Consider the following 22,030-nt stretch of genomic DNA (forward strand, 5'->3'; position numbering starts at 1 on the left):
AAAGACTTCCAACTCTTTCATTCCGATTCGATTGTTTCTACATTGACTGGCACTTCCTTTGACACATTTGACACTCAAACTCATCACATTTGCATATCTGCTCATGAGGTAGCACTCGCATCTCTTTCTGTGCATGACAATTTACATGAATTCAAGGGTTGGTTACTTGGTTTTTTTTCAGACTCATACCCTGCTATTCAGCTTCACATGTGGTACTGCACACGCTCCAGTTCACAAACTGCTACGACGGCTGTTCTGAGGGTGGGCAGCAGCTAACTGTGGGCAAAAGAAAACCAAAATAGCATGTCAGTTAAGAACATTGTGTCTGACAAAAACTGAGCAAACTACAGAAACTCTAATATTCATTATTCCCTTCATTTTTACAGGAGTTACCGACTAAATATCACCAATATTTAACAACATTATTTGAATGTATAGACTGTTGTGCTGAATTTCCTGTTGTCAAAGAGAACAGTCATATCTGATTCTGAAGATGGATGGCTGCCACGGCTAAAGCGGCAGACACTCCTCGATATGATAATACCAATAATATCATGTGGAGAAGTCATGAATATATTTGCAAGGGTACTACTGCCTACCTGAGATCATTTATAGCTCTCTTTTCTTGATCTAAATGTGATTCTGTGCATGTATGCATGTGCATCTGCGGGAGAGAAAAACAGGAAGAGCACGTATGGTACACTTAACAGTGCGACCGCTCATGCTATAAATGTCGACGGGAGGATATATGGACTCGTTTTCTGAGGGTAATGGGAGGAGGGGCTGCTGGAGAAAGCGATGCCAAACATTGAACATCTCATCTGGGATAAAAAAAAAAAAACAGCTCGCCCTGGGACTCGTGAACCCACATCGTAGCTCACCTTCCACTCTTATGAACAAGGATTGCACTGTGTGTGCGTGGGGAATTAAAAACTGCTCTCTGAGTGTGTGTTTGTGTGTTTTCTCACAGGCTACAGTTCAGCCTGCTCCATGCAGGCATGAGTGGTGTAATAATTAAGAGAGGCCTGGGCCTCCAGCCCCGGTCAGCGTGTCTATTATTGGTTCAAGCTGCGAGTTATGTCTGTGCCCAGTGGACTAGAATAAGCACTGAGTTAATTGGCTGGGAGACAATTAATCATTTCACTTTTTTTGTGATTCATTAATTCATAAAGATGTTTGCAAAATTAGGATTTAAGGAAGTCCAGTTTGTAGATTTCTCACACACAGTCGGTTGTTCCCCATCTTCATCCTCTTGCCTTGATATTAGCTTAGGCTGTCGAACGAAACCATTTTCTTCGAAATTGCAACACCATTCTGGATTCTCTTTCAATATCTTGTAATCATTTTTGATGATGTAATGCTTCTGCTGTAAATTGCTCGGCTTTCTTTAAAAAGCTTCGTGTTGTATCTCAATTTCTGCATCACTGACATCACTTCTGTGTTATTCTCCTGAGCATTGATGTTCTTTTACTGATACGTACCTCTGAAGTGATGCTATAGTGTTCATTAATTACATTATTATGCAGTATAAGAATCGTAATTTCCATAAGGAGAATTCTACTGCGCTTTTTCACATCTGAGTTTTCAATAAACTGCCTTCAGCTTGTTCAGAACTCTGCTGCCAGACTTCCAACAAACCATTTGCTGAAATGACTCCAGTTTAGCCTTTTTATAGTGGCTCCCAGTTCATTTAGGAACCCATTACAAAAAACGTCAAGGCCCACTTTCCATCTGTTTCCGGAGCTTTCATCTGCATCTCATTGTCTTCAGCAGATTGACAGCTGAACCATCTCCATTACAACTGAGCAAACTCCGTACTAAGACATGGGATGCAGTTGAAGCTATAAATTGACCCTGAGTTGATATTTTAAATTAAAATAATTATTGTATTTAACTAACTCAAACTACATGGCAAAGTCCTGGTAGTTTTTTCTGACCTATTAAATCCACATTATCTTTAATTAAGTCTGTGGTCAAACTAGGTCTCATGGCTAAACTGTCCACGAATGCCTCTTCCAAGTGGACAGTACCGAGGCCTAAAGGTCCAGTCCATAGGATTTGGCAACATCTAGCGCTGAGTTTGCGGATTGTGCATCAAAATAAAACGTCCCCCGTGTGCTAAGTGTGTAGGACAACCACGGTGGCCGACGCAAAAACCGTGAATGGCCCTATCTAAGCCCAGTTTGGCCATTCTGGGCTACTGTAGAAAAATGGCCGGCTCATTCGAAGGTTATGAAAACACAGCGATTCTTATTAATAATGTCATATTCCAATCCTGCCAATAGATCCACTAAATGCTCCACCTCAAATGAAATGAGGGGCAATAAATATTGTTTGCTTATTAAGTAGCGAGGGGTTTTAGACACATCCATATTCTGCACATGTTCCCATAGTCCTTGAGCTGCAGTCAGAACAAATTTTGCAGCGGGGGTGGGGGGGGGGGCAGGAAGTAGTGGTCAGGGTTGTAAACAACGTTGTATATGACATTGTATTTTACCAAACGTTTTACTGTGATTCTGTCACCGTCACTGTCCTCACACCCACTGCAGCCAAGCAGCATCTCTTCTTCCTCTTTGTCGGTTGCATTATTTTGTGCTTTGCAGTCGCAGGGCAAGAATATAAAGGTCAGTCCCACCACCACTTATCTCAAACTGGCTGGACATTGGATAGCCTCGCAATTTTTGCATGTCGACATTTCAACCAGAATTGAATCCGTGCAAAGAGAAAGATGCTTCAACGTTGACTTCTCGTTTCACAGAAAGAAGAAGAAGAAACAGCGGCCTCCTGGGTAACAGTTTTTTGTTTGATCCATACACCGCCCGGTTGGGTTCATGATAACCTGGATTGCACAGAATTGAATTTCGTGGGATATCTACGAATCACAGCTAATTATTTCACCTACAAAAGCTGGATGAGAACTGCCTGCTGCGTGACAGGAAGTGGATGTGTCTCGCCCTGTTCCTCATAGAAATGACGTGAGAATGAAATCTGGTCTGAGAGATTTAATCAGCCAAAAGAATGAATAATCTGTGCAGGATTACCCAGGGTGTGCACGACCTTCAAATGTTTTTTTTAAATCTGACTTGTATAGATTGGCCTTTTTTATATGAATAAGCCTTTATTGCCTTCACCTCTTACTGAGACATTATTATCTGTCATGGCTCTCTTTTAATGTTTCTATGTATAACTTTATTATTATACCACCTTTTCTTAATCAACCATCCTGCAAAACCTCTTTTTTGAACGCTGCACAAAGTTAATATGAATCATCCAATTGACAGCTGATTAGAATGTACAATATGTGCGCACACATTGGAAACCGGTTTGATTAATGGGCTGGCAGTTGTTCATTCATCAATCTGTAACAGAACATGTTATTTAGTTAATAACCTGCATGTGCAAACGTATACGTCATCAGCTAATGTGAGTCACATTGTGCTGTTCATGGTGGACATCTACATTTAAACTGCACGTATCTCACTGTAAATGGCCAAATATTGAAATTGTTGCTCAAACTGAAGAGGGAAGCTATCATCTTAAAATGAGATGCAATGGAGAATCATCTTTGGTTTTTGCAAAAGATTTAGGTTCGAAAAGACAAATGGTGTTCTCCCCTCTGCTCTCACTTTACTGATCCACTGAGAATTATCTTGATTGGTCCTGAATGAGTGGGAAAATCTCCCGAAAAAAAAGAGAAATCCTCACGAAAGCTAGTGTTTAATTTTTCGTCTGAAATGGTTCGCTGTGAAAAGGTTCATTTTATAAACCTTCCCACGGTGGAAAACATTGTTCCAAGCAGCAGGGGACGACATGTATTAAATTCACTGGGAAATAGTTTGAAGCAAACAGCGAGGCTCAAATTGAACTCCGAAAAATGTTTTGCAATTACCAAAATTGAAATACATTGTGGTAGGGTGCAGACAAATAAGACACTCTCCTGTTATGGAAGTTGCAATCCAAGCCCACACACAGAAACACGCACATACACACACAGATTTGTCAGCGCAAGATCATTTTTTCCCTTTTGACACGGTGTGCAAGATGACACAGTTTGCACCATATACGGTATATCGCATTACATTTTTGATCGTGGTTTAAAATGAGCAAATGTTGACTTTCAGCTCTCAGATACAAATTATGCTTTTTCCTCCTATTTGCACTATATTTGAACTATTTGCTGCAAAATGGTAAACCTCTATTCTACAAACATATGAAGCCCAACGCATTGAAATGGATCGGCAAGTATGGATAACCTGCTTATTTTTAATCTCAAAGTTCATGCTTACCTGACAGAGAGAATTTCAAATTGTTTCCATGTCTTCGTGTCCGCTCCGCTGGAGCAGATAACAGGCCACCATCTCAGCCATCAAAAGCTCACCCCCGCTAATTGTGAAGTGCCTTCGCTATACCGGCGGCGACCGCTTACCGATGGTGGCTCACATCCAGCTGAAGCTCAACGCGGACCACAGCAAGGCCTCAACAAAGCAACAAAGCGTCAGACGAAACCTGCCATGAAGTCATGCATTAGGCTTGCACCCATGGGTCCGGGGCTTTCCTTTTCCACCCAGCAATCGCAGGTGAGCAACAGCTTCACCTTCATGGAGCTGAGTGGGTCGAACAGTTCATTGCTTCCCTGAAAAAAGGAACCAAAGCGTTGGTGTATAAACTCAGAAAAAATGGTAAGACTGAGCTATTCTTTCTCTCACTCCACAAACCCTCCAAACAAACAGGAACTATGAGCCATGATTTGAACTTTTTCTTGACTGTATTTTTGTTTGAATAACTTATTACCGTTTTTGGTTAAAACAGTTTATGTTGGTACTGAAAGCCTCCTACTTAGATTACTCAACATTGAATTGTTGCTGTCTTTATTTTGTTTTGTTCTCAAAGTTTAAATGACTTTAAGGACAAGATATCATCGTACACATTTATTTTGACCCCCTTTTCTGGACAAAGAGGTTGTTTGGTGGTCATGACCTAACCTGACCCACCAGATGGTTTGTGACGTAGAACCAGTAGCACTTATTTTTACCTGTTTTTCCACTTTTTGCACAAAGCTCTTAAGCTCCTCTGAAGGAGAAACATTCATTTTGTTTTTAAAGAGGAGTCACATCCTCTTGAGGCTGACGGACAACGATTTTGGAATAACTATTATCATGTGATTGCTTCCTCCTGTTATACTTAAAAGAGAAACAATGTATTTTCATTGATATTCATTTTGGGGTAATGGATGTTGGTCAAATTACTTTTTGTAAAACAGCTTACAATGGCATTAAAATCGCTTCCAACGATGGTTTGAATTCTTTTGACCAGTATTTCTATGATTCACTGGCCACCATATTTTCAGATCTCAATATCAGCTTTCGATAGTTGCTGATGTCAACGCTGTACAACTTCATGATATTGTTCTCCTTTTTCTCTGGTCAACAAAAGACCTTACTTGATTATAGTTTTACAAGTTTCATGGGATGCATTCAAAGGTTGCATCAGAAATAAAACAATTTCCGTTGCAGCAAATCTAAATAAAGTTGGGAAACTTTGTATTGATTCTGTGGAAACTGAAACTACTGAACATACTGATACTGAGCATACGACTGAATGATGAGACTTGGATTATACTGCAGTAGTACTGTGAGATTTTGTAAACGGATGTTTTGAAGTAGTTTTGCTGTTGTTGCGCCGGGGAGGTGAAGTTTTCTTCAAGAATTCAAAGTAACGCAAGGTGAATAATTGACATACCAATGATCATTTTGTAGGTGAAGTATTCATTTAAAACCTCTGATCCGATGAAGATGAATAGCACTTTTTCAACTACTTGTCCAAGTCGGAGGTTGTACATGATGGAAATGTCTGGGTTTTTACAACCATTACATTTACCTAAGCTGCCTCCGGAGGCCGTCTGTTCATTAAAGGCGGCTATCACCCTAGAAGAGCTCAGGAAAGCCATTACATCAAGGAACAAAGGCAGTTCTCCGGATCCGCATGGATTACCACCAGAATTATACTATTCTTTTTAGCTCCAGTCCGGCCCTCTGCTGTTGAGTATGCTTGATCTTTCAATCACAAGAGGTTTCTTTCCCACCAGCTCAAATATTGCTATTACTTCGCTTTGGCTGAAGAAGTACAAGCCTCCAATCGACTGTTATCCCAGCAGGCCTTTAAGTCTCATTAACTGTGAGTCCTTGAGCCAATAAGGCACCGCATCATTTCTTATACCGGTACTTGTTCCTGATACCATGAAATTTAGATTTTTACCAGAAATCCCTCTAAATCACATCTTTTTAAAATGGTTGAGTTTTTTGTAATATGTCTATGTAAAATTAACTGGGAAAAATCATCCTTTTTATTATTCCTGTTGTTCAAATACTTAAGAGGAACCTTCCCATGACACTTTCACCACAAACAACCAGTCCTAAATGCTATTGATGGTGATTTAAAGACACGGTAAATAATGGCGCTCGTGCTGTTTTGCTCCGCGTCAACTCACTACCCGGTTAAATCTGGAGATGTGTGTCATGTCTCCCAGCTGCTGAAAGAGCTTGTCCCTGCAAACTACCACATGCACCGTTGGCGAGGGAATGGCTCTCTTCATACCAGGATATTGCACAGCTGGAGCTTTCAACAGCACGATTACATTATGCCAAAACAGAAAATATGACCTGCTGGCCAAAGCTACCGGTGAAAAACTGTGTTTTAATTCAAATGCGTGGTTAACTGTCTCTGTCAGTTATGTTTTCATGTACTTATTGCCTACTTGTTTACGTGTTCTGAATATTAAATATACATACATGTGATGTATACTTCTGTGGATATCATGATGGATGATGTCGGACAGTCGTATAATTATCAGATTCCTTTGAGTCTTAATGCTGTTGGTTTATGTGTGTAATGTTAATAGAGCAGCAGGGGATGGGGTCGGGAGGAATGGGTAGGTCGTTCTAGTTTGTTTTGTTTCGTTTTTTCTTCTTCTTCTCTCTGTACACTGCTTTGGTTCATCATGTCAGTAGTTAGCAGGTGGAGGTGGAATGGGTTGGTTGAAGAGAAACAATGGAAATGGGGGCCTAATATATCTTTTTTTATGACTGTAATGGCGCATCCGCTCTTTTATACAGAAAATAAATGAATAATTGATCACACAAAACAAGTTTCATCAAAGTTTCATCGAGCAGCTGTTACAGTTACAGATCAATTGTCAAAACACCTGGAAGCAAAAGCCTGTTGGCTTGAAAACTCGCATTTGAGACTTAATATTAAAAAACAGTTTCCATATGCTTTTCCTCTGAAAGACGGCCCACATCAACTGAACGTTAAGGTCAACAAGCCGGTCAATCCAGGGGTTCATTCCGGCCTTTGGGCCTTCGGGGTACATATGGCTGGAGTATTGATCATGTCTGAAGTTAACAGTTCTTCTGTCTTTTAGAAGTTACGGAGTGAGAAAACAGCAGCGTCGCAAACCTCTCCTCTCTGTCTCTATGTCTGTCTTTGCACGAGGGGCGGAGTCGTGTCTTACTGTTACAAACGCACACCGACCCCGGCTCAGTGGGGCTACGTTTTATTCCAGCAGATGCTGAGAATTCTCGTTGTCACAAATGCAATAAAACCCTCACGAGGGAGGTAATAGCAGCAGATCATAAAAAAATCTGCAGAAATGCACACTTTTTGACTGTTCAGCTGGCGGCCATTCATCCTCGTCCACTCACAACGTTGGCGATGCCATACAGAGTTTGCTTATAAGAATAGTCTAGTGAATTAAAACTAATCACTAAACTAATTGTTTTGCAGAAAATGTATTTTAAAGATTTTGGAACTTCTTGTGTTGCTGCTTAAGAAAGACTATTTGAACACATACAAAAATAATAAAGCAATGTTGATTCTTTTCTGAATGAAGTGTCATTTTTTCTCACAATAAATTCAAAATGAACCGATGAGAGTAGCGATACAGAACAAAACCGGTGAGCAGCATCAACCAGAATACTTGTATTGATCAAATCCTACCAATCCCTACTCAACACAGTTTTGTGCCAATCCATCTCATAGACATTGAGATATTTCAGATACATAAAAACTTTGACCCACTGGTGGCGCTAGGGGAAAAGTCGGGAATGACAGAAGTCATTCAGATTTTTCCTCTTGGGATTCGTACCAAATGTCATGACAATCCAGCTAATAGTTGCTGATATTTTTCAGTCTGAAAGGACCAACATAGTGTGACTAAAAACTAAGCAAGCAGCTAACTGACTGCGTCTTTGACTAACTGATGAAGTGACTGACATCAAAGTGACTCTTCAACCAACAGGACTGACTGACATCGCACTCAATGGCTAATGCACTGTGTGGGAAGGTACTCGTCCACACTTTCTGCATTCATATATATCGCTCCCTGCAACAACTGGTTCTTCATAAATAAAGCACGGTGTTTTCATGTTAGGGTCACTCTCCTGCTTTGCCCACGCACCAGCTGGAGATAATTGAGCCGCATTGCAAACACAAGCCAATACACACAGTACACCTCAACACTTATGAGTGTCAGCACACACCGGCTTCATTAAACCACCGCTGAAAAACACAACTTCTGTCTTCATTTAGGTATTTTCTCTCTCTCTTTGACACAAACATACACAAACCCACCCGCCTTGTTTAGGTATTTACCATCCTCCCCCACAATGTGAAGGCATAATGGACAAAGTGACGATGTGTGAAACAATATACTGATATTAATCCAATTAAAACAATATACTCCGAGTAGAAAATTAGCTTTAAGCCAAATAAGGTCATAGCTTTGAATTAAAGATGGAGGAGTTCATCTCATTATTGAAGGGCACTTTAGACGTGTATGCCGTTATCAAACTATGACTCAGAGAGTTTTTATGGCATTTTGTGTCACAGGCAGCAATCCAGCTGCTTGATGAAGCATGAGCTGGTACTGTGCATGAGTAAACTCTCATATATACCCATAACAAGGACAGATCAAAGTGTAATTTGCACAAAGCACAAACAGGACAGAAAGAGTGTTGCAGTGCATCTAAATACAGCGAATGTGAGTTTCCAGGAGCCTGTTTGAGATTTGCCCAAAGTTACCGTACATGTTGTGCACTCGGAGCCAGACTATATAATGGGATGAGGGAAGTTATTGGGCCCAAGACGGCAAGAAAAGCCAGTTACCATTGAATTAACTACACCCGTGTGATCTAATGCAACACATAGCACACTCCTTCAAAGAAATCCTACGCTTGTGAAGTTTCTTATCGGGTTCTCTTTGAGCTTTTACTGCCACGTTGACATCATATGGGACGGACCGATAGCAAAATGACTTGACAGGGCTGACCTTTGAAGGAGCAGAGTCAGAAAGTTCAAAACAGAGAAAGCTGTCGTAACCCATTAGCTGTGTGCTGCTCTGCTGTAGTATAAACTGCTCATCAAAGACGCGCTTTGATCCTTTTTGAATACTTTTGATCCAAAAATGTCAATATAATCACTGTTGAATTTACTGAGACACTAATATGTGTCCCCGCCAATGTTGAAATGAAACCAATGTCTCCAGGATAAAATGTGTCAAACTGTCGCATCATCGACCGAGCCAGCTCGCTAACTCGCTAACTCAGCCGGATAGCTTGGAGAGTTATTTCAACTGGCTAGCGTGTTAGCAATAGCTCATTGTAGCTCCAGTAGTTTGTCAACGTGCCATGCAAGTATAGTGTATAGTCCCTGCGCCATCAATGTGACAGCTTGCTTGTGTGACGAGGCCTTAATCGAGTGTTTATTGACGCTCTGTCAGAAAGATGTTGATTCAACTCTGTGGTCAGATTTGAGGCTGCAGAGAGTGGATTTCCTGTGCTGGATTACATTATATTGACAGTTATTTTACATTTATAATATACAAAGGAGAGTATGGTTACTACTTGATTGTGCAACTTAAAATATATTGATTCAAATACAGCCATGTCTTTGCACACATATATATATATATATATATATATTTATATATATATATATATATACACGTAAGCTCATTTATGCAAGACCTTCAATTACAGTATTCATTCAGAAAAATAAAAAAGTGGGACTTTTAGGTTTAAGGACCATTTACAGTAAATAACGATGGATTGCTGGTGGTGTCGTCCACAGAATAAGTGGTTCCCCAAAGCAACTGGACTTGTGTGAAAAATAGCTGTGTTTTGTCCTTCTCTTCTTTTAGATGTAACAGTGTGTCTCAAGTCTTGTGTTTGGATGCGAAATTGATGAATTCATCTGGTCTATTCAGTCAGAACGAGCGAGAGCTCTAGATCCAGCAGTGCCTGAAAGCCATTTTTCAGTTAAATGAAGTGGCAACACGGGCACTTTTTTCCCATCATCCCTGTGGAAATATAAAAAAAAACACTTCATCTAAACTTTGAATCTTTGCTGCACAGTCAGAACCAGAGTTTGTAACAGTAATTATTTTACAAACAAACAATTTTAAACCACACACTCTTTTGAAAACCGCTGAACTGATTTATTCAAAACGCCACGGTGTTCCCTGACTGCTCAAATATTTCAAGCTGTTGTCTGTGCTGATGGAGATGCTCTCCATACGTGGGTCACACCTGTTGCAGTGGCATTCAATTAAACAACAAATAATAAACACATTTAAAGCTGCACGAGTCAATATTTGTATATCATCGATGAATGTGAGAATTCTATGTGTAATGTTTAGAATTATCATCCAAATCTTCCATTTTCCTCATCTTTCTGAGCATTTTAGCATCTTTCAGCTTATTGTTTCGATTTTCGGTCCAGCAATTTGAAAAAAAAAAGCTTCAAAGTACAAACTTCAAAGTGGTTGCTAACACGTTCGCAAAAACATTTTTATAATCTCCACGCTTTGTTTACAACGTGATCTGCTGCCCCAAAGTGGCCAAAAACATCAACTACTGCAATCAATGTTTACGTTACCTGCTCAGTAGCTAGACACCGACCACAATGAAATAACAGGCCTGACACCAGCTGCTCCACCACTTTGTTTGCTGTCCCAATGCTACAACGTGACAATGCTATGGACTTTACAACATCCTTTAAAACGTGATGTTGGCCAGGATCATGCATCAGTGTGGTCACCTGTGTGTGGAGGATATAGAAAGGGTGAAAGAGAGAAAGCAGGAGTGTATGCTTCACTATCTATCTATCTATCGATCTATCTCTCTTCAGTATCGTGCAGCTGGAGATGGTATTGGACATTAGAATGAGGATAACACAGGCAGTTCTTTAGAAAACGGTACGGTAACTGCCTCCTATCTTGCAGAGTCAGAGGCCTGGGAAATTGGAAGGGTTTCATAAAATGACTGCGGCAGTGAGTGCCTTCACAGGCTGAGATTATCATCATCCAATGCTCAGCTCTGCGTAAGCGGTTGTGTGTGTGTGTGTGTGTGTGTGTGTGTGTATGTGTATGTGAGAGAGAGCGACTTCCAAAACCTACATGTCAAAGATCTCTACGCTCATTGGCATCATAACACAGCTTCAGTGGATCATAGCTGAATTTGTTGCATACAATGGCTCATAATAAAACGTCATCCAGCCACATTTTTAGCTTCTAAAGATAGTTTTGAAGCTCTTAATTTGGATTTGACATCGCATCCACATTCTCTGTTGGCCCTGTTACGTCACGTTGGGTTTTGCATGCAATGAAGTCAGATTCAGAATCGCTTTAAGGTGTAACACCCGGTTGTCCCTCACAGGAGTTCTCATATGACTGTTGAGACCTGTTCAGACCTGGCATTCATATAAGTACAGGTGTGACTCCTCCTAAGACGCATTGAGGACGCATTGAAATCCAATTGCTCAGACCACATCGAAGGGTTAAGGGTCGAACAATTATTTGTTCTCAGTCCACCTCGCTGACTGCTTCAGTTGCCTGGCACACGTAAGGAAATGAAATCATTTGAAACAAACTGGTTAAAAACAACAACGCATTTGGTCTTTACAACACAAATTGTTTTAAGATTGTGTGTGTATATGAAGTGATATGCATTGTCTGCTGTGTGCCTCTGCCTTCGTACTAGATGTCGAGTCTCTTGTTATCCTCGGGTGACTGTGAGCTGTTGGATTTGTCTGCGCCAAACTCACCAAGTCAAATTTGGATCCTGCTTCTGTGCATATGTGTTTGGTTTGAGATCTCAGTCGCATCGACAGCAAACAATGGAGAACCCAGAAATAGCTGAAGACTAAGACTCATTTTAACAGAATTAACAGCGCTTATCTCATCCCGTGTGATACATTTAGAGTACCAAACGTGATATATGAAGCCATTTCTGCTCACAAGTCAGGGGAAACGGTTGGCACAAATTCCACGAGTCTCACCTTCTGAGAGTGAGACTTCCTCCTCCTTCTCTCCACAGCTGAGATTCACTCCAGCTCTTCCTTTCATCCCAGTCGAACCGTTCATCCTCCCACAAGTTATTGTTAGACAAAGAACCAGACCAGACAGAGGCAGCCAGTAAAGCTCCTCTCCCTTAATTGCCATCAATTTAGTCTTTGTTCTTACTTATCTGTGACACTTCTACAACTCTGAGAAATTTTTATCCCTTTCACAGCCGCGTCTCTGTTTCTCTCCCATCCCCTCCCGTACAATTACAGAGTGATAAACCACACTTATTCGTTCCTCTATTTGGCCTGAAAGCCAGGCGGTTTCTCATCACTTGAGGACCAGTTAAAAGAGTGTGTGTTGGTGTGTCTGTGTGTGTGTGTGTGTGTGTGTGTGTGTGTGTGTGTGTGTGTGCGTGTGTGTGAGATGAAATGGAATAGGACGTGTCAACAGCAGGTTTTTTGCTTGTGTGCTGCCACCTAATCTCACGCATGATTAGGAGAGCAATAACACGACTGTCTGAGCAGGTTACAAAAAGTGTGAGCTCCCCTCTGAGTGTCTGTGTGTGTATATGCTGTGGTGAGAAAATGTTTATTGAACTACTAAGTGTCACATTACACCCAGACTCTCTTTTTCCACCTGTGCTCCCTCGGTCTTAAGTGCCTCCTTTTTTCTTTTCTTTTTTTTTTACACCTGCTGCATTGCGAGCCTCGGGCCTCTCGACCCCTTTTACCTTCATCCAACCTTCCTTTCACTGATATATTTTTTAACTCGCCCGTCCCCTGGGGTCTCTCTTCAATTCCTTTGTCTGCTGTAAAAAAGCTTGATCGACCACTAGTTGAATCAGTAAACAAACAACACACACACATGAACACGCTCACTTGACAGATGCTAATGGAATCCCCTCAGCCTGCTTTTACCTTAAATTGCAGCTCCCCTCCTCCCTTCCCCCCCCCCCCCCCCACTGTTAAAAGCGTGTGTGTTGGTGTGTCTGTGTGTGTGTGTGTGTGTGTGTGTGTGTGTGTGTGTGTGTGCGTGTGTGTGTGTGTGTGTGTAAAGGAAGAGGGGAGGGACGGTTTAAAAGCGAGATAACAACTCATCTGGAATTGTGGAGTGTAGCGCCCTCCTGTGGTGGCTGTCTGCTTTAGAATATAGACAAATTTAGGATTATTTTTAAAACCTGAAGGATGCTTTAAGAAATTTAATGGACTTTTTTTTTTTTTCCCCTTCAGTACATGCAAGGGGATGTAGCTGTCATCTCAAATAAATTTACGTATTTAAAATCTGAACGACACAACAGCATTATTTGATATGATTCTGCTGTGTTTGGTGAATTTGTTTGACTGACAACAATAACAGCAACCTTTGTCACAACTTTGGTGTAGACGGGAAGTGAACGGGTGGAATTAATATGTCACTCACAACTGATGAGGTTTGGTTCGACAGAAAATAGCCAACATGCACACAATGCAATAACGTTTTAATAAAAAAGTGGAGAAAAGGCAATTCAGTTTGATTATCAGACTGCAAGCATGGTACACATTCCCAAAAATGTATTTGTGCCCACAAACTAATTTGACAAACCTGCAGCCAATTAGTATCCCAGCACAGAAGGACTGGTTGAATAATACATAAAGTATCATGACGCTGTCATGTGTAGTGTAGTGTGCACTGAACTTCACTCACATTTGCGACAGGTGAGTAACACACTGCACATTGTGTGCCCCGAGGTTATGACAGCTGTAAAACACACATGGTATTATTATGTTCACATACAACACTGACCTTAATTCTTAAATGCTGGTGACCTTTGTTTACACGTCATCCCACATCTCTCTCTCTCTCTCTCTCTCCTCTCATTTCCTGTCATCGCTCTGCTGTCGCTGTCCGTTAAAGGACAAATTCACATCCTTTCCAGTCTGAAACAAAACAATACCGACAGGCCCATGTGTGCATTACATTATACTTTGTCCAGCATCCATTCCTTGTTTCCTTGTCTTCGTCTTCATTTTCACTAGATTACCCCGTGGCCAAAGATTAAAGTTTGAAGTTAATCTCCATGTCCATAGACTTAAAGCATGACATAATACAGGATACAGTATAAGAGAGGTAGAGAGAGGCAGGTAGTAGTACATTTACTCAAGTACTATACTTTTGAGTATTTCTTTTCTGTGCTACTTTATACTTCTACTCCATTTCAGAGGGAAATATACATTTATTTGAAAAGAAAATACATACACAAATATATATAACATATGTAGAAAATATAGGTGGAAAAAAATGTAATTGTTTTTCTGTTGTTTTGAGCTGTTATTGGAGAAGCATTTTTTTTTCTGTGAGCTTGCTTAATGAGTTTTAGGTTTATATGCGTTTCAAATAACTAGTAACAATTCAACCAAAATATCAAGAATAAAAGGAAGAGAATAATTAAAGCTGCTGCAGTAATACACACCTCAAATCACTTTAATTTGCTCTCTCATACCTTTAATGTAACATAATATATTTAACACAAGGGATGCCATTTAAAAGTGTTAAATCTAAAATATAGCTCAAATAAAACACCAAACGTAAAGCTCGTGTTTCAGCGGCCCCGGAAGTGTTTGAGAAACAGTTAAAAGCCAGTTGACGTAGGCTAGCTAGCGTTAGCTGTCAGTAACAGTCATTGTGCAGGGATGGAGGTGACACGCCAAAGTGAGTAGCCCAACACGTTGTGCCCACTTGATGTTTTCGTGTGTCGCGCTACATGCGTCGTTTTAACACAACAGTAGCAGTGACCTGATATATATTTAAAACGGACAAGACCATTTCAGTCCTCAGCGGGTTGTTTCTGCTAGCTAGCTGAGCTGAGCTAAGCTGCGGTGGTGTATGTGCTAGCACGCTTCTCTCATCACGCTAACGTAGCTACTGATGTTGATACACTTTCTCTTTTTATTACAGATTTTAAAGACAGTTTAAACGCTGTGTACAGCGCGATAGAGGAGGCGGACTTCCTTGCCATCGATGGAGAATTTTCAGGTAACGATAGATCATTTTTATATATAAATAGGCTACGTTGTGTAGATAAATTGTAACATGTGGTGTTGTTTTTAGGGATAAGCGATGGTCCTAATGTCAGTGCACTCACCAACGGGCTGGACACTCCGGAGGAGAGATACACGAAGCTTAAGAAAGTAAGCAGAGTTGATAGGTTTACGGTACTTCACATTTTTTGTGTTTTTAATTCATCCTCGTTTCTCTCCATATTCTAGTTTACTGCTTATCTCATTTAAATCTCTGTCTGTTCACCAGCACTCTATGGACTTCCTGCTGTTCCAATTTGGAATATGCACATTCAAGTATGACCAGACAAAGTCAAAGTGAGTGCGTCACAAATACAGAACTACAGATCTGATACATGTGTATATATATATATCATCCTTTTTGGGAGACAGATTTTTATTTTTTCATGACAAAATATCAGACAACTAGAGGATGATAGTGTGGAAGTAATCTGTCTTTTGAATGACTCGCACAGGTTATTTTTTTTAATAAAACTCCCAGCTGCTGGAATAATTTCACTCATCCTCATTGTCCTGTGTTCCCATCTCTGCAGGTATATCACAAAGCCTTTTAATTTTTATGTATTCCCGAAACCGTTCAACAGGACGTCCCCCGACTTAAAGTTCATCTGTCAAGTAAGTCGGTGATGCTCCTGGGAGCGGTTCTTCCGTGTGAACGGAGATGAATGAGTTTTAATAGTGACGGTGACGTGGATAGGCTAAAAATGATTGTTCCTGTAAAATGCCTGGTCGGCTGTAAAACGATGACACTTCTGCCTGCTTTTTTGATGGAAACGGAAGATTATCTTTTGTCATTTCAGAGTTCCAGTATTGACTTCCTGGCCAGTCAGGGATTTGACTTCAACAAGGTGTTCCGTCATGGTGAGTACACCGCAGAGCGACATGAAATACCCCTCTTTGTCTCGTGAATCCTAGATGACTTTTACAGTTTGTGTTTACTTTAAACTCTGCTGTAGGGAGCAGTAATCTTTGCAGTTCTCATTCACTAGACTGATGTAAAATTGTGACTCGTCTGGTATTCAAAGGAATCCCGTACTTGAACCAAGATGAGGAAGTGCAGCTGAGGGAGCAGACGGAGGAGAGGAGAAATCAACATGCTAACGGCGTCGGGACCCCGTCCTTCATCTCCCCATCCTCCAAAGGCCCCGCACACGTACCCGAGGAACACAAAGACTACATCAACAGGGTGATGTAAGTGTTGCAGCACAAATGGAAGTTTTGCTGCAAAGAGCTGTGGGTAGTGACAGCGTTGTGTATGAGCCTTTAGACACAAGTTGTGCATATTTGGTTCTTTCCCACGTCATGCGAGCCAGCTGTGGTTACCTTTCCTTTGGGGTATGTTGGGCATGGCCAACTGGAAGGAGACTCCATCACTGACCCCGGACTCACTAGCAGCCACATGGGAGGGACTGCACCTCTTCAGTTGACTCTGGAATAATGTCACGTCTGCTGTTTTCCCCACAGAGGGAAGGTTGAGACCCTCTTCACTAACTCAGAGAAGTCTTTGGACTTGGAGCCATGTACTGGGTAATGTTCACTCAATTTGTATTCATCTTTTTTTATATAAAAAGCCTTTCATACTGTACAGGTTGCCATTTTACTGGTGGGATTTTCCATTATATAATGTTGCCTGATTGCTTACATTTTGCTAGCTGTGGATAACGTCTCTCTTTCATTAGCTACAGCCATCATGGATGTCAGACGCCATGATCATTTATTCCAGAGCTGATGATGGAAGTAGCGTCTGCTAAATGACTGTAATGTAGCTAACGAGTGAGCCTTCTTTCTCACCACTGAGAGTTGCACATGTGCAGTACCGATCGGGTTAGCGAGTGACGCTTTTCGGTGTTCCTGTGTAGATGATAACATATCGGATTGGTGCACATGCTCACCGATTCATGAGGGATTTCCAATACTAAAATGCTTTTATTTATTCTTTTTTTTACTCTGCTTATATTTCCTAACCAGGTTCCAGCGAAAGCTGATTTACCAGACTCTGAACTGGAAGTGAGTCACTCAACACGTTTGCTATTAGTGTTTTTTTCATGTTGGATATAAGAAGATTGAGATCTGTCTTTGTTTTTCACAGGTTTCCCAAGGGGCTTCATGTGGAAACTGTGGAAACAGAAAAGGTAAGAACATGTTGTATTTCAACCTATTTCTCCCTCTGGTTTTGAGTGGAATATGTGAAATATTCTTGTGTGTGTGCAGAAGGAGCGTTTCATCCAGGTCATCAGAGTAGATGACGAGGAGAGGAAGTTGAGGGAACAGCAGAAACGGGAGAGGGAGCAGGTGAGTTTTTCAAGATGGACATTCAATTAAAGTGTTTGTGTATTCAGTGACGGAATACATCAATTTGTCTTTATTTAGAACTATCATTTTTAATCTTATTGAATATTTTTTCCCACACTTCCCCCCCCCCCCCCCCCCCCCCAACAGGAGGAGGTAAATGATGCTGTCGGCTTCTCCAGGGTCATTCACGCCATCTCTAAATCTGTGAGTCAAACTCAACATTACATCCTTCTGTTCCTAGTTCAACTTTTTTTAATTTTTTTTTTATATATATATATTTTTATATTTTGTCTTTGGAAAGTCTGACTTGTACCCTTCACCTCTTTAATCTGACATGCAGGGTAAACTTGTGGTTGGCCACAACATGCTGCTGGATGTGATGCACACCATCCACCAGTTCTACTGCCCTCTGCCAGAGGTACAAACTTTAAGACGCATACTTCAGATATGACTCTTTTCTTTTTGCTTTAGTGTAATTTGTGACTCATTTGTGCCCCTGCTGTTATCTTCAGGATCTTCAAGACTTCAAAGAGGTCACCATGTGTGTCTTCCCGAGGTAATGTTCCTCTGCTTTCCTCGATGTGTTTCCACGGAGGATTTTCTGTACTTCTTGTTGTTCATTATTGGCTTTTACTTGCAGACTTCTGGACACAAAGTTGATGGCTTCCACTCAGCCTTTTAAGGTAAATGATCTGTTTCAGTGCTGTAGAATATCAGGGGCAGTATTTGTTGTTGGTGATTGAGATATTTTAGAAAGGTAATAAAAAAAACTTTTCAAAGTTAACTGATTGGACATTATTTAATTGTACCGTAGTTAAAATGTCTTTTCTTGGGTTGCACCAAGCAAACTACAAGTGGCTCCAAAACTGTATTCAGGACTTGTGTCTCTCGATGTTTTTGTAAAAATATCTCAAAGGAGACTTTTGCTTTGTGTCTCAGGAGATGATCACGAACACGTCTCTGGCAGAGTTGGAGAAACAGGTGAAGGAGAGCCCCTTCAAGTCGCCACAAGTCGGTAAGTAAATACACGTGACGTTTGTCTGAGCTGCTCTCAAGCATCCAAAGTTCTGCAACATCTTTTTATTTTATTTTTCCCCCGCTCTGTACTGTCCACTCTCAGAAACGGCAGAGGGGTTCAACAGTTATGACACGGCCCAGGAACAGCTGCACGAGGCCGGGTACGATGCCTACATCACCGGCCTCTGTTTCATCTCCATGGCCAACTATCTGGGTAAACGCACACAATCGCACTGATCCTCCTTAAATCAAATAAAAGTCAAACTACATTTATTTAAACTTGTGTCTGCTTCACACTCTTATTTGCAGGCTCTTTCCTGACTCCACCCAAAGCCTACATCGCTTCCTCCTCCAAACTAGTAGAGCCGTTCTTCAACAAGTACGAGATGCACTTGAATTTGCAGCCGAATATCTGTAGACAAAATGCATATAAGTCACTTTTGTTTGTTCTCAAGGCTTTTCCTGATGAGGATAATAGACATTCCCTACCTCAACATCACAGGACCAGATTGTGAGTATAATGCTGCACAGCTGAGCTTTATGCCATGATTGTTGGATTAAACTACATGCCTGGACACTTTGCTAATTTGAAAGGTAACCTGTGGAGAACATGGAATAGTAGCAACTGTTGCCGTTTTTCCCCTCTGTTCCCACAGTGCAACCTAAAAGAGACCACGTCCTGTATGTCACCTTCCCCAAAGAATGGAAGACGAGTGACCTCTACCAGCTCTTCAGTGCCTTTGGTAAGATGTGATTTTGGGCAATTGTGCTTCCTAACGGGTGTATGACTCATTGTTCATCACTCACGTTGCACTTCTGTCATCCACTCAGGAAACATCCAGGTTTCCTGGCTAGACGACACGTCTGCGTTTGTGTCCCTGAGTCAGACGGACCAGGTGCAGATAGGTGAGTTTTACGCCCCACTTTAATACACACGCACGCACACACACACACACACACACACACTCACGACAAAAAAAAAAAAAGACGCCGCAATCTGTCAATGTCTCCGTCTAATCCCGCAGCTATGAACACCAGCCGCTATGCAGAGAGTTACAGGATCCAGACGTATGCAGAGTACATCAAGGGCAAGCAGCAGCTGCAGGACAAGGAGAAAGTCGGCCACACGCCCAAATCTTGGGGGGAGGACGGCTGGATGAAACCTCACTACACCTCGGCTACTTTTGGATATCCCAAGTACACCGGCGCTGCATTTTCAACATAACAATCGTGTATTTACCGCTCTCCTTGGAAGGATCTGCAGGTATGTAGAGTTTGAATCTGTATTGATGCATCTATCAATTTTTTTGGGGGGGGGGGTGTTTTCTCTAGGGGTCTGAGGAAACGCTGCATCAGTCCCGTTCAGGGGGAGCAGGGGGCCGGAGACGCTCCAATCACAGACGGCTGGAGTCACTACTCGTACCCGGATAGCACCGGCAGCAAGAAGATGAAAACTGATGGTGTGTGAACGCGTGCATGCAGAAGTGCTTTTAAGGTTCTAGTATTTAATGTCTTGTTTTAAAGTTGCTTGGTGTTGCACATGGAGTGTATCCCTTCTCACTGAGTAAAAGTGCACGTGGTGTATAAAGAGGTCTAATTGAGGCTGTCGTGTTTCTTAGACAAAGGTGGACAGGCAAACGCAGAGGCTATCGAGAGCAAGACCTCAGAAGGATGGCTGAAGACGGCGTAAGTGAAACGTCGTCGATGTAGTTCTGTTCGCTGTGATTCAAGGCTCATAACGGTTGCTGTGCCCTGCAGAGATGCATCAGACTCTATGGGGTCCAGTCCCGTCCCCGATGAGGAGGGAAGTCCTGAAGGCAACGATGCCGAGGGGACGGTCACCTGGCAACAAGCCCCGGCAGTCCACGGGAGAAAAGGTCAAAAGAAACAGAAAAAGAAGCGCAAAGGTGTGTTTGAACTGTTTATATAACGTGTTACGCAAAACCTGTAGACAAAGGGAACCTAAGTTTAAATGTACCATTGTTAAGTTCAGGATAACTAAGTTGTGGTCCTCGTCTCTTCATGTCGGCCCTCTCCTCTTGAACAGGGGCTGAATCTACACCGGCGCTGTTTGAGGTGCCAGAAGTGTGGTAGCGAGCGGTGAGGCGTGGAGAGGCCGCTGTCCCACAATGAGCTCCTGCTCAAGAGTCTCTTCCTCCACACTTGCGGCGCTCTTGCTCGCTCTCCCCTGCAAGGTTGTAAATCACTGGGAGTGACACGCCCTAAATGAATTAGTTCCCTCTGCAGCTGTGGATACCGTGTCCAAAGCTACCAGCCAAGACTGGACTCTTGACAGAGAACACAAGCCATAACAGCTGCCATATTTTGATCTTTTATCGGAGGAGCAGGAAACTCTTCTGGGTAAATGCGCGCGCGCACACACACTTCACTAGAATCTTAAAATCTAATCTCCAGAAATGTTCATTTATTCTGTGTTCAGAGTGGATTCTGCCACCACACTTTGAAATCATTTCTTATTTTTTAATGGCACGGTCTCCTCCAATCAGTCATATATATTTCGAGTGAGAGTTTGTGCATGTGGAGGTGTACATGTTCTCTCTTTATATCCCCGTGACTCCGTTTCATAAGCCGTGAGAGATAAAATGCTGCCCAACACGTCCTGTAGTTCAATGTCTGGGTTATTTAGGATTTTAAATGGAGTCAAACATAATTTTTTTTTTTTTTCCCATTTTAAAATAAGTTCTGTCAACTTGGACCAGTTTTATCCAACATATATAAGCTTATCAATGACAATGTGATGTTTATAATTGGTGGCGTTTTGATCCTTCATGAGAAGTTCTTTCTGTACAGTTGTTTCTTTACCTTTTTTGTGTTAACTGTTTTGTAACCGTGTCAACCTGCAACAATGTCAATGTTTGTTCTAATGCAAAAGGTGTAAAGTTTAAAAAATACTTAAAATTTTTCCTTAAAGGGAAAAAAAATTAAAGACTGTTTCTTAGTATCTCTGTCTTGTTTCCACTCTCGACGCATTTGAATAGAGTTGTTCTCCACGCTTTATATTGTTTATACTCACAAGATCAACTTTTACTGCTTTTGCATTCACATGCACTTATTAACAGGTAAAACCATAATCTAATGGACCTCATAACATGTCCTCCACTGTTTGCCAGTGCTTCTCCTGTGACCAGTCAAAACGGATATGAAACGCTGGACATGAATCATGGTTACTGAAAGTCAAAAGTGAAAGACGTTTGACGTCAAACTAACTGTTGAAGTATCAAAATGAACAGCTTGTATGGTAAATACTGCTCATTAATCATTGTCTTTTACATCAATGAATCTAAACATTCCGCCGACATGGTGT

At 41.5% G+C, this 22,030-nt stretch overlaps 1 protein-coding gene across 1 annotated transcript; it reads left to right on the forward strand.

Moving 5' to 3' along the window:
• The first annotated feature begins 14,964 nt into the window (after positions 1–14,964).
• parn (poly(A)-specific ribonuclease (deadenylation nuclease)) lies at positions 14,965–21,667 on the forward strand. The gene is made up of 26 exons (XM_079277964.1): positions 14,965–15,028; positions 15,275–15,352; positions 15,428–15,507; positions 15,626–15,693; positions 15,930–16,011; positions 16,197–16,257; positions 16,422–16,587; positions 16,861–16,923; positions 17,365–17,403; positions 17,486–17,528; positions 17,608–17,688; positions 17,836–17,892; positions 18,029–18,106; positions 18,201–18,244; positions 18,329–18,371; positions 18,628–18,703; positions 18,809–18,919; positions 19,015–19,084; positions 19,161–19,216; positions 19,362–19,448; positions 19,537–19,611; positions 19,731–19,902; positions 20,038–20,165; positions 20,325–20,391; positions 20,464–20,612; positions 20,753–21,667. The coding sequence occupies exons 1-26, from the start codon at positions 15,010–15,012 to the stop codon at positions 20,797–20,799; spliced, it is 2,040 nt and encodes a 679-aa protein (XP_079134090.1). The 5' UTR covers positions 14,965–15,009; the 3' UTR covers positions 20,800–21,667.
• The last annotated feature ends 363 nt before the right edge of the window (positions 21,668–22,030 follow it).

The sequence above is a fragment of the Melanostigma gelatinosum genome, assembly GCF_949748355.1.
Source record: "Melanostigma gelatinosum genome assembly, chromosome: 11".
Taxonomy (NCBI): domain Eukaryota; kingdom Metazoa; phylum Chordata; class Actinopteri; order Perciformes; family Zoarcidae; genus Melanostigma; species Melanostigma gelatinosum.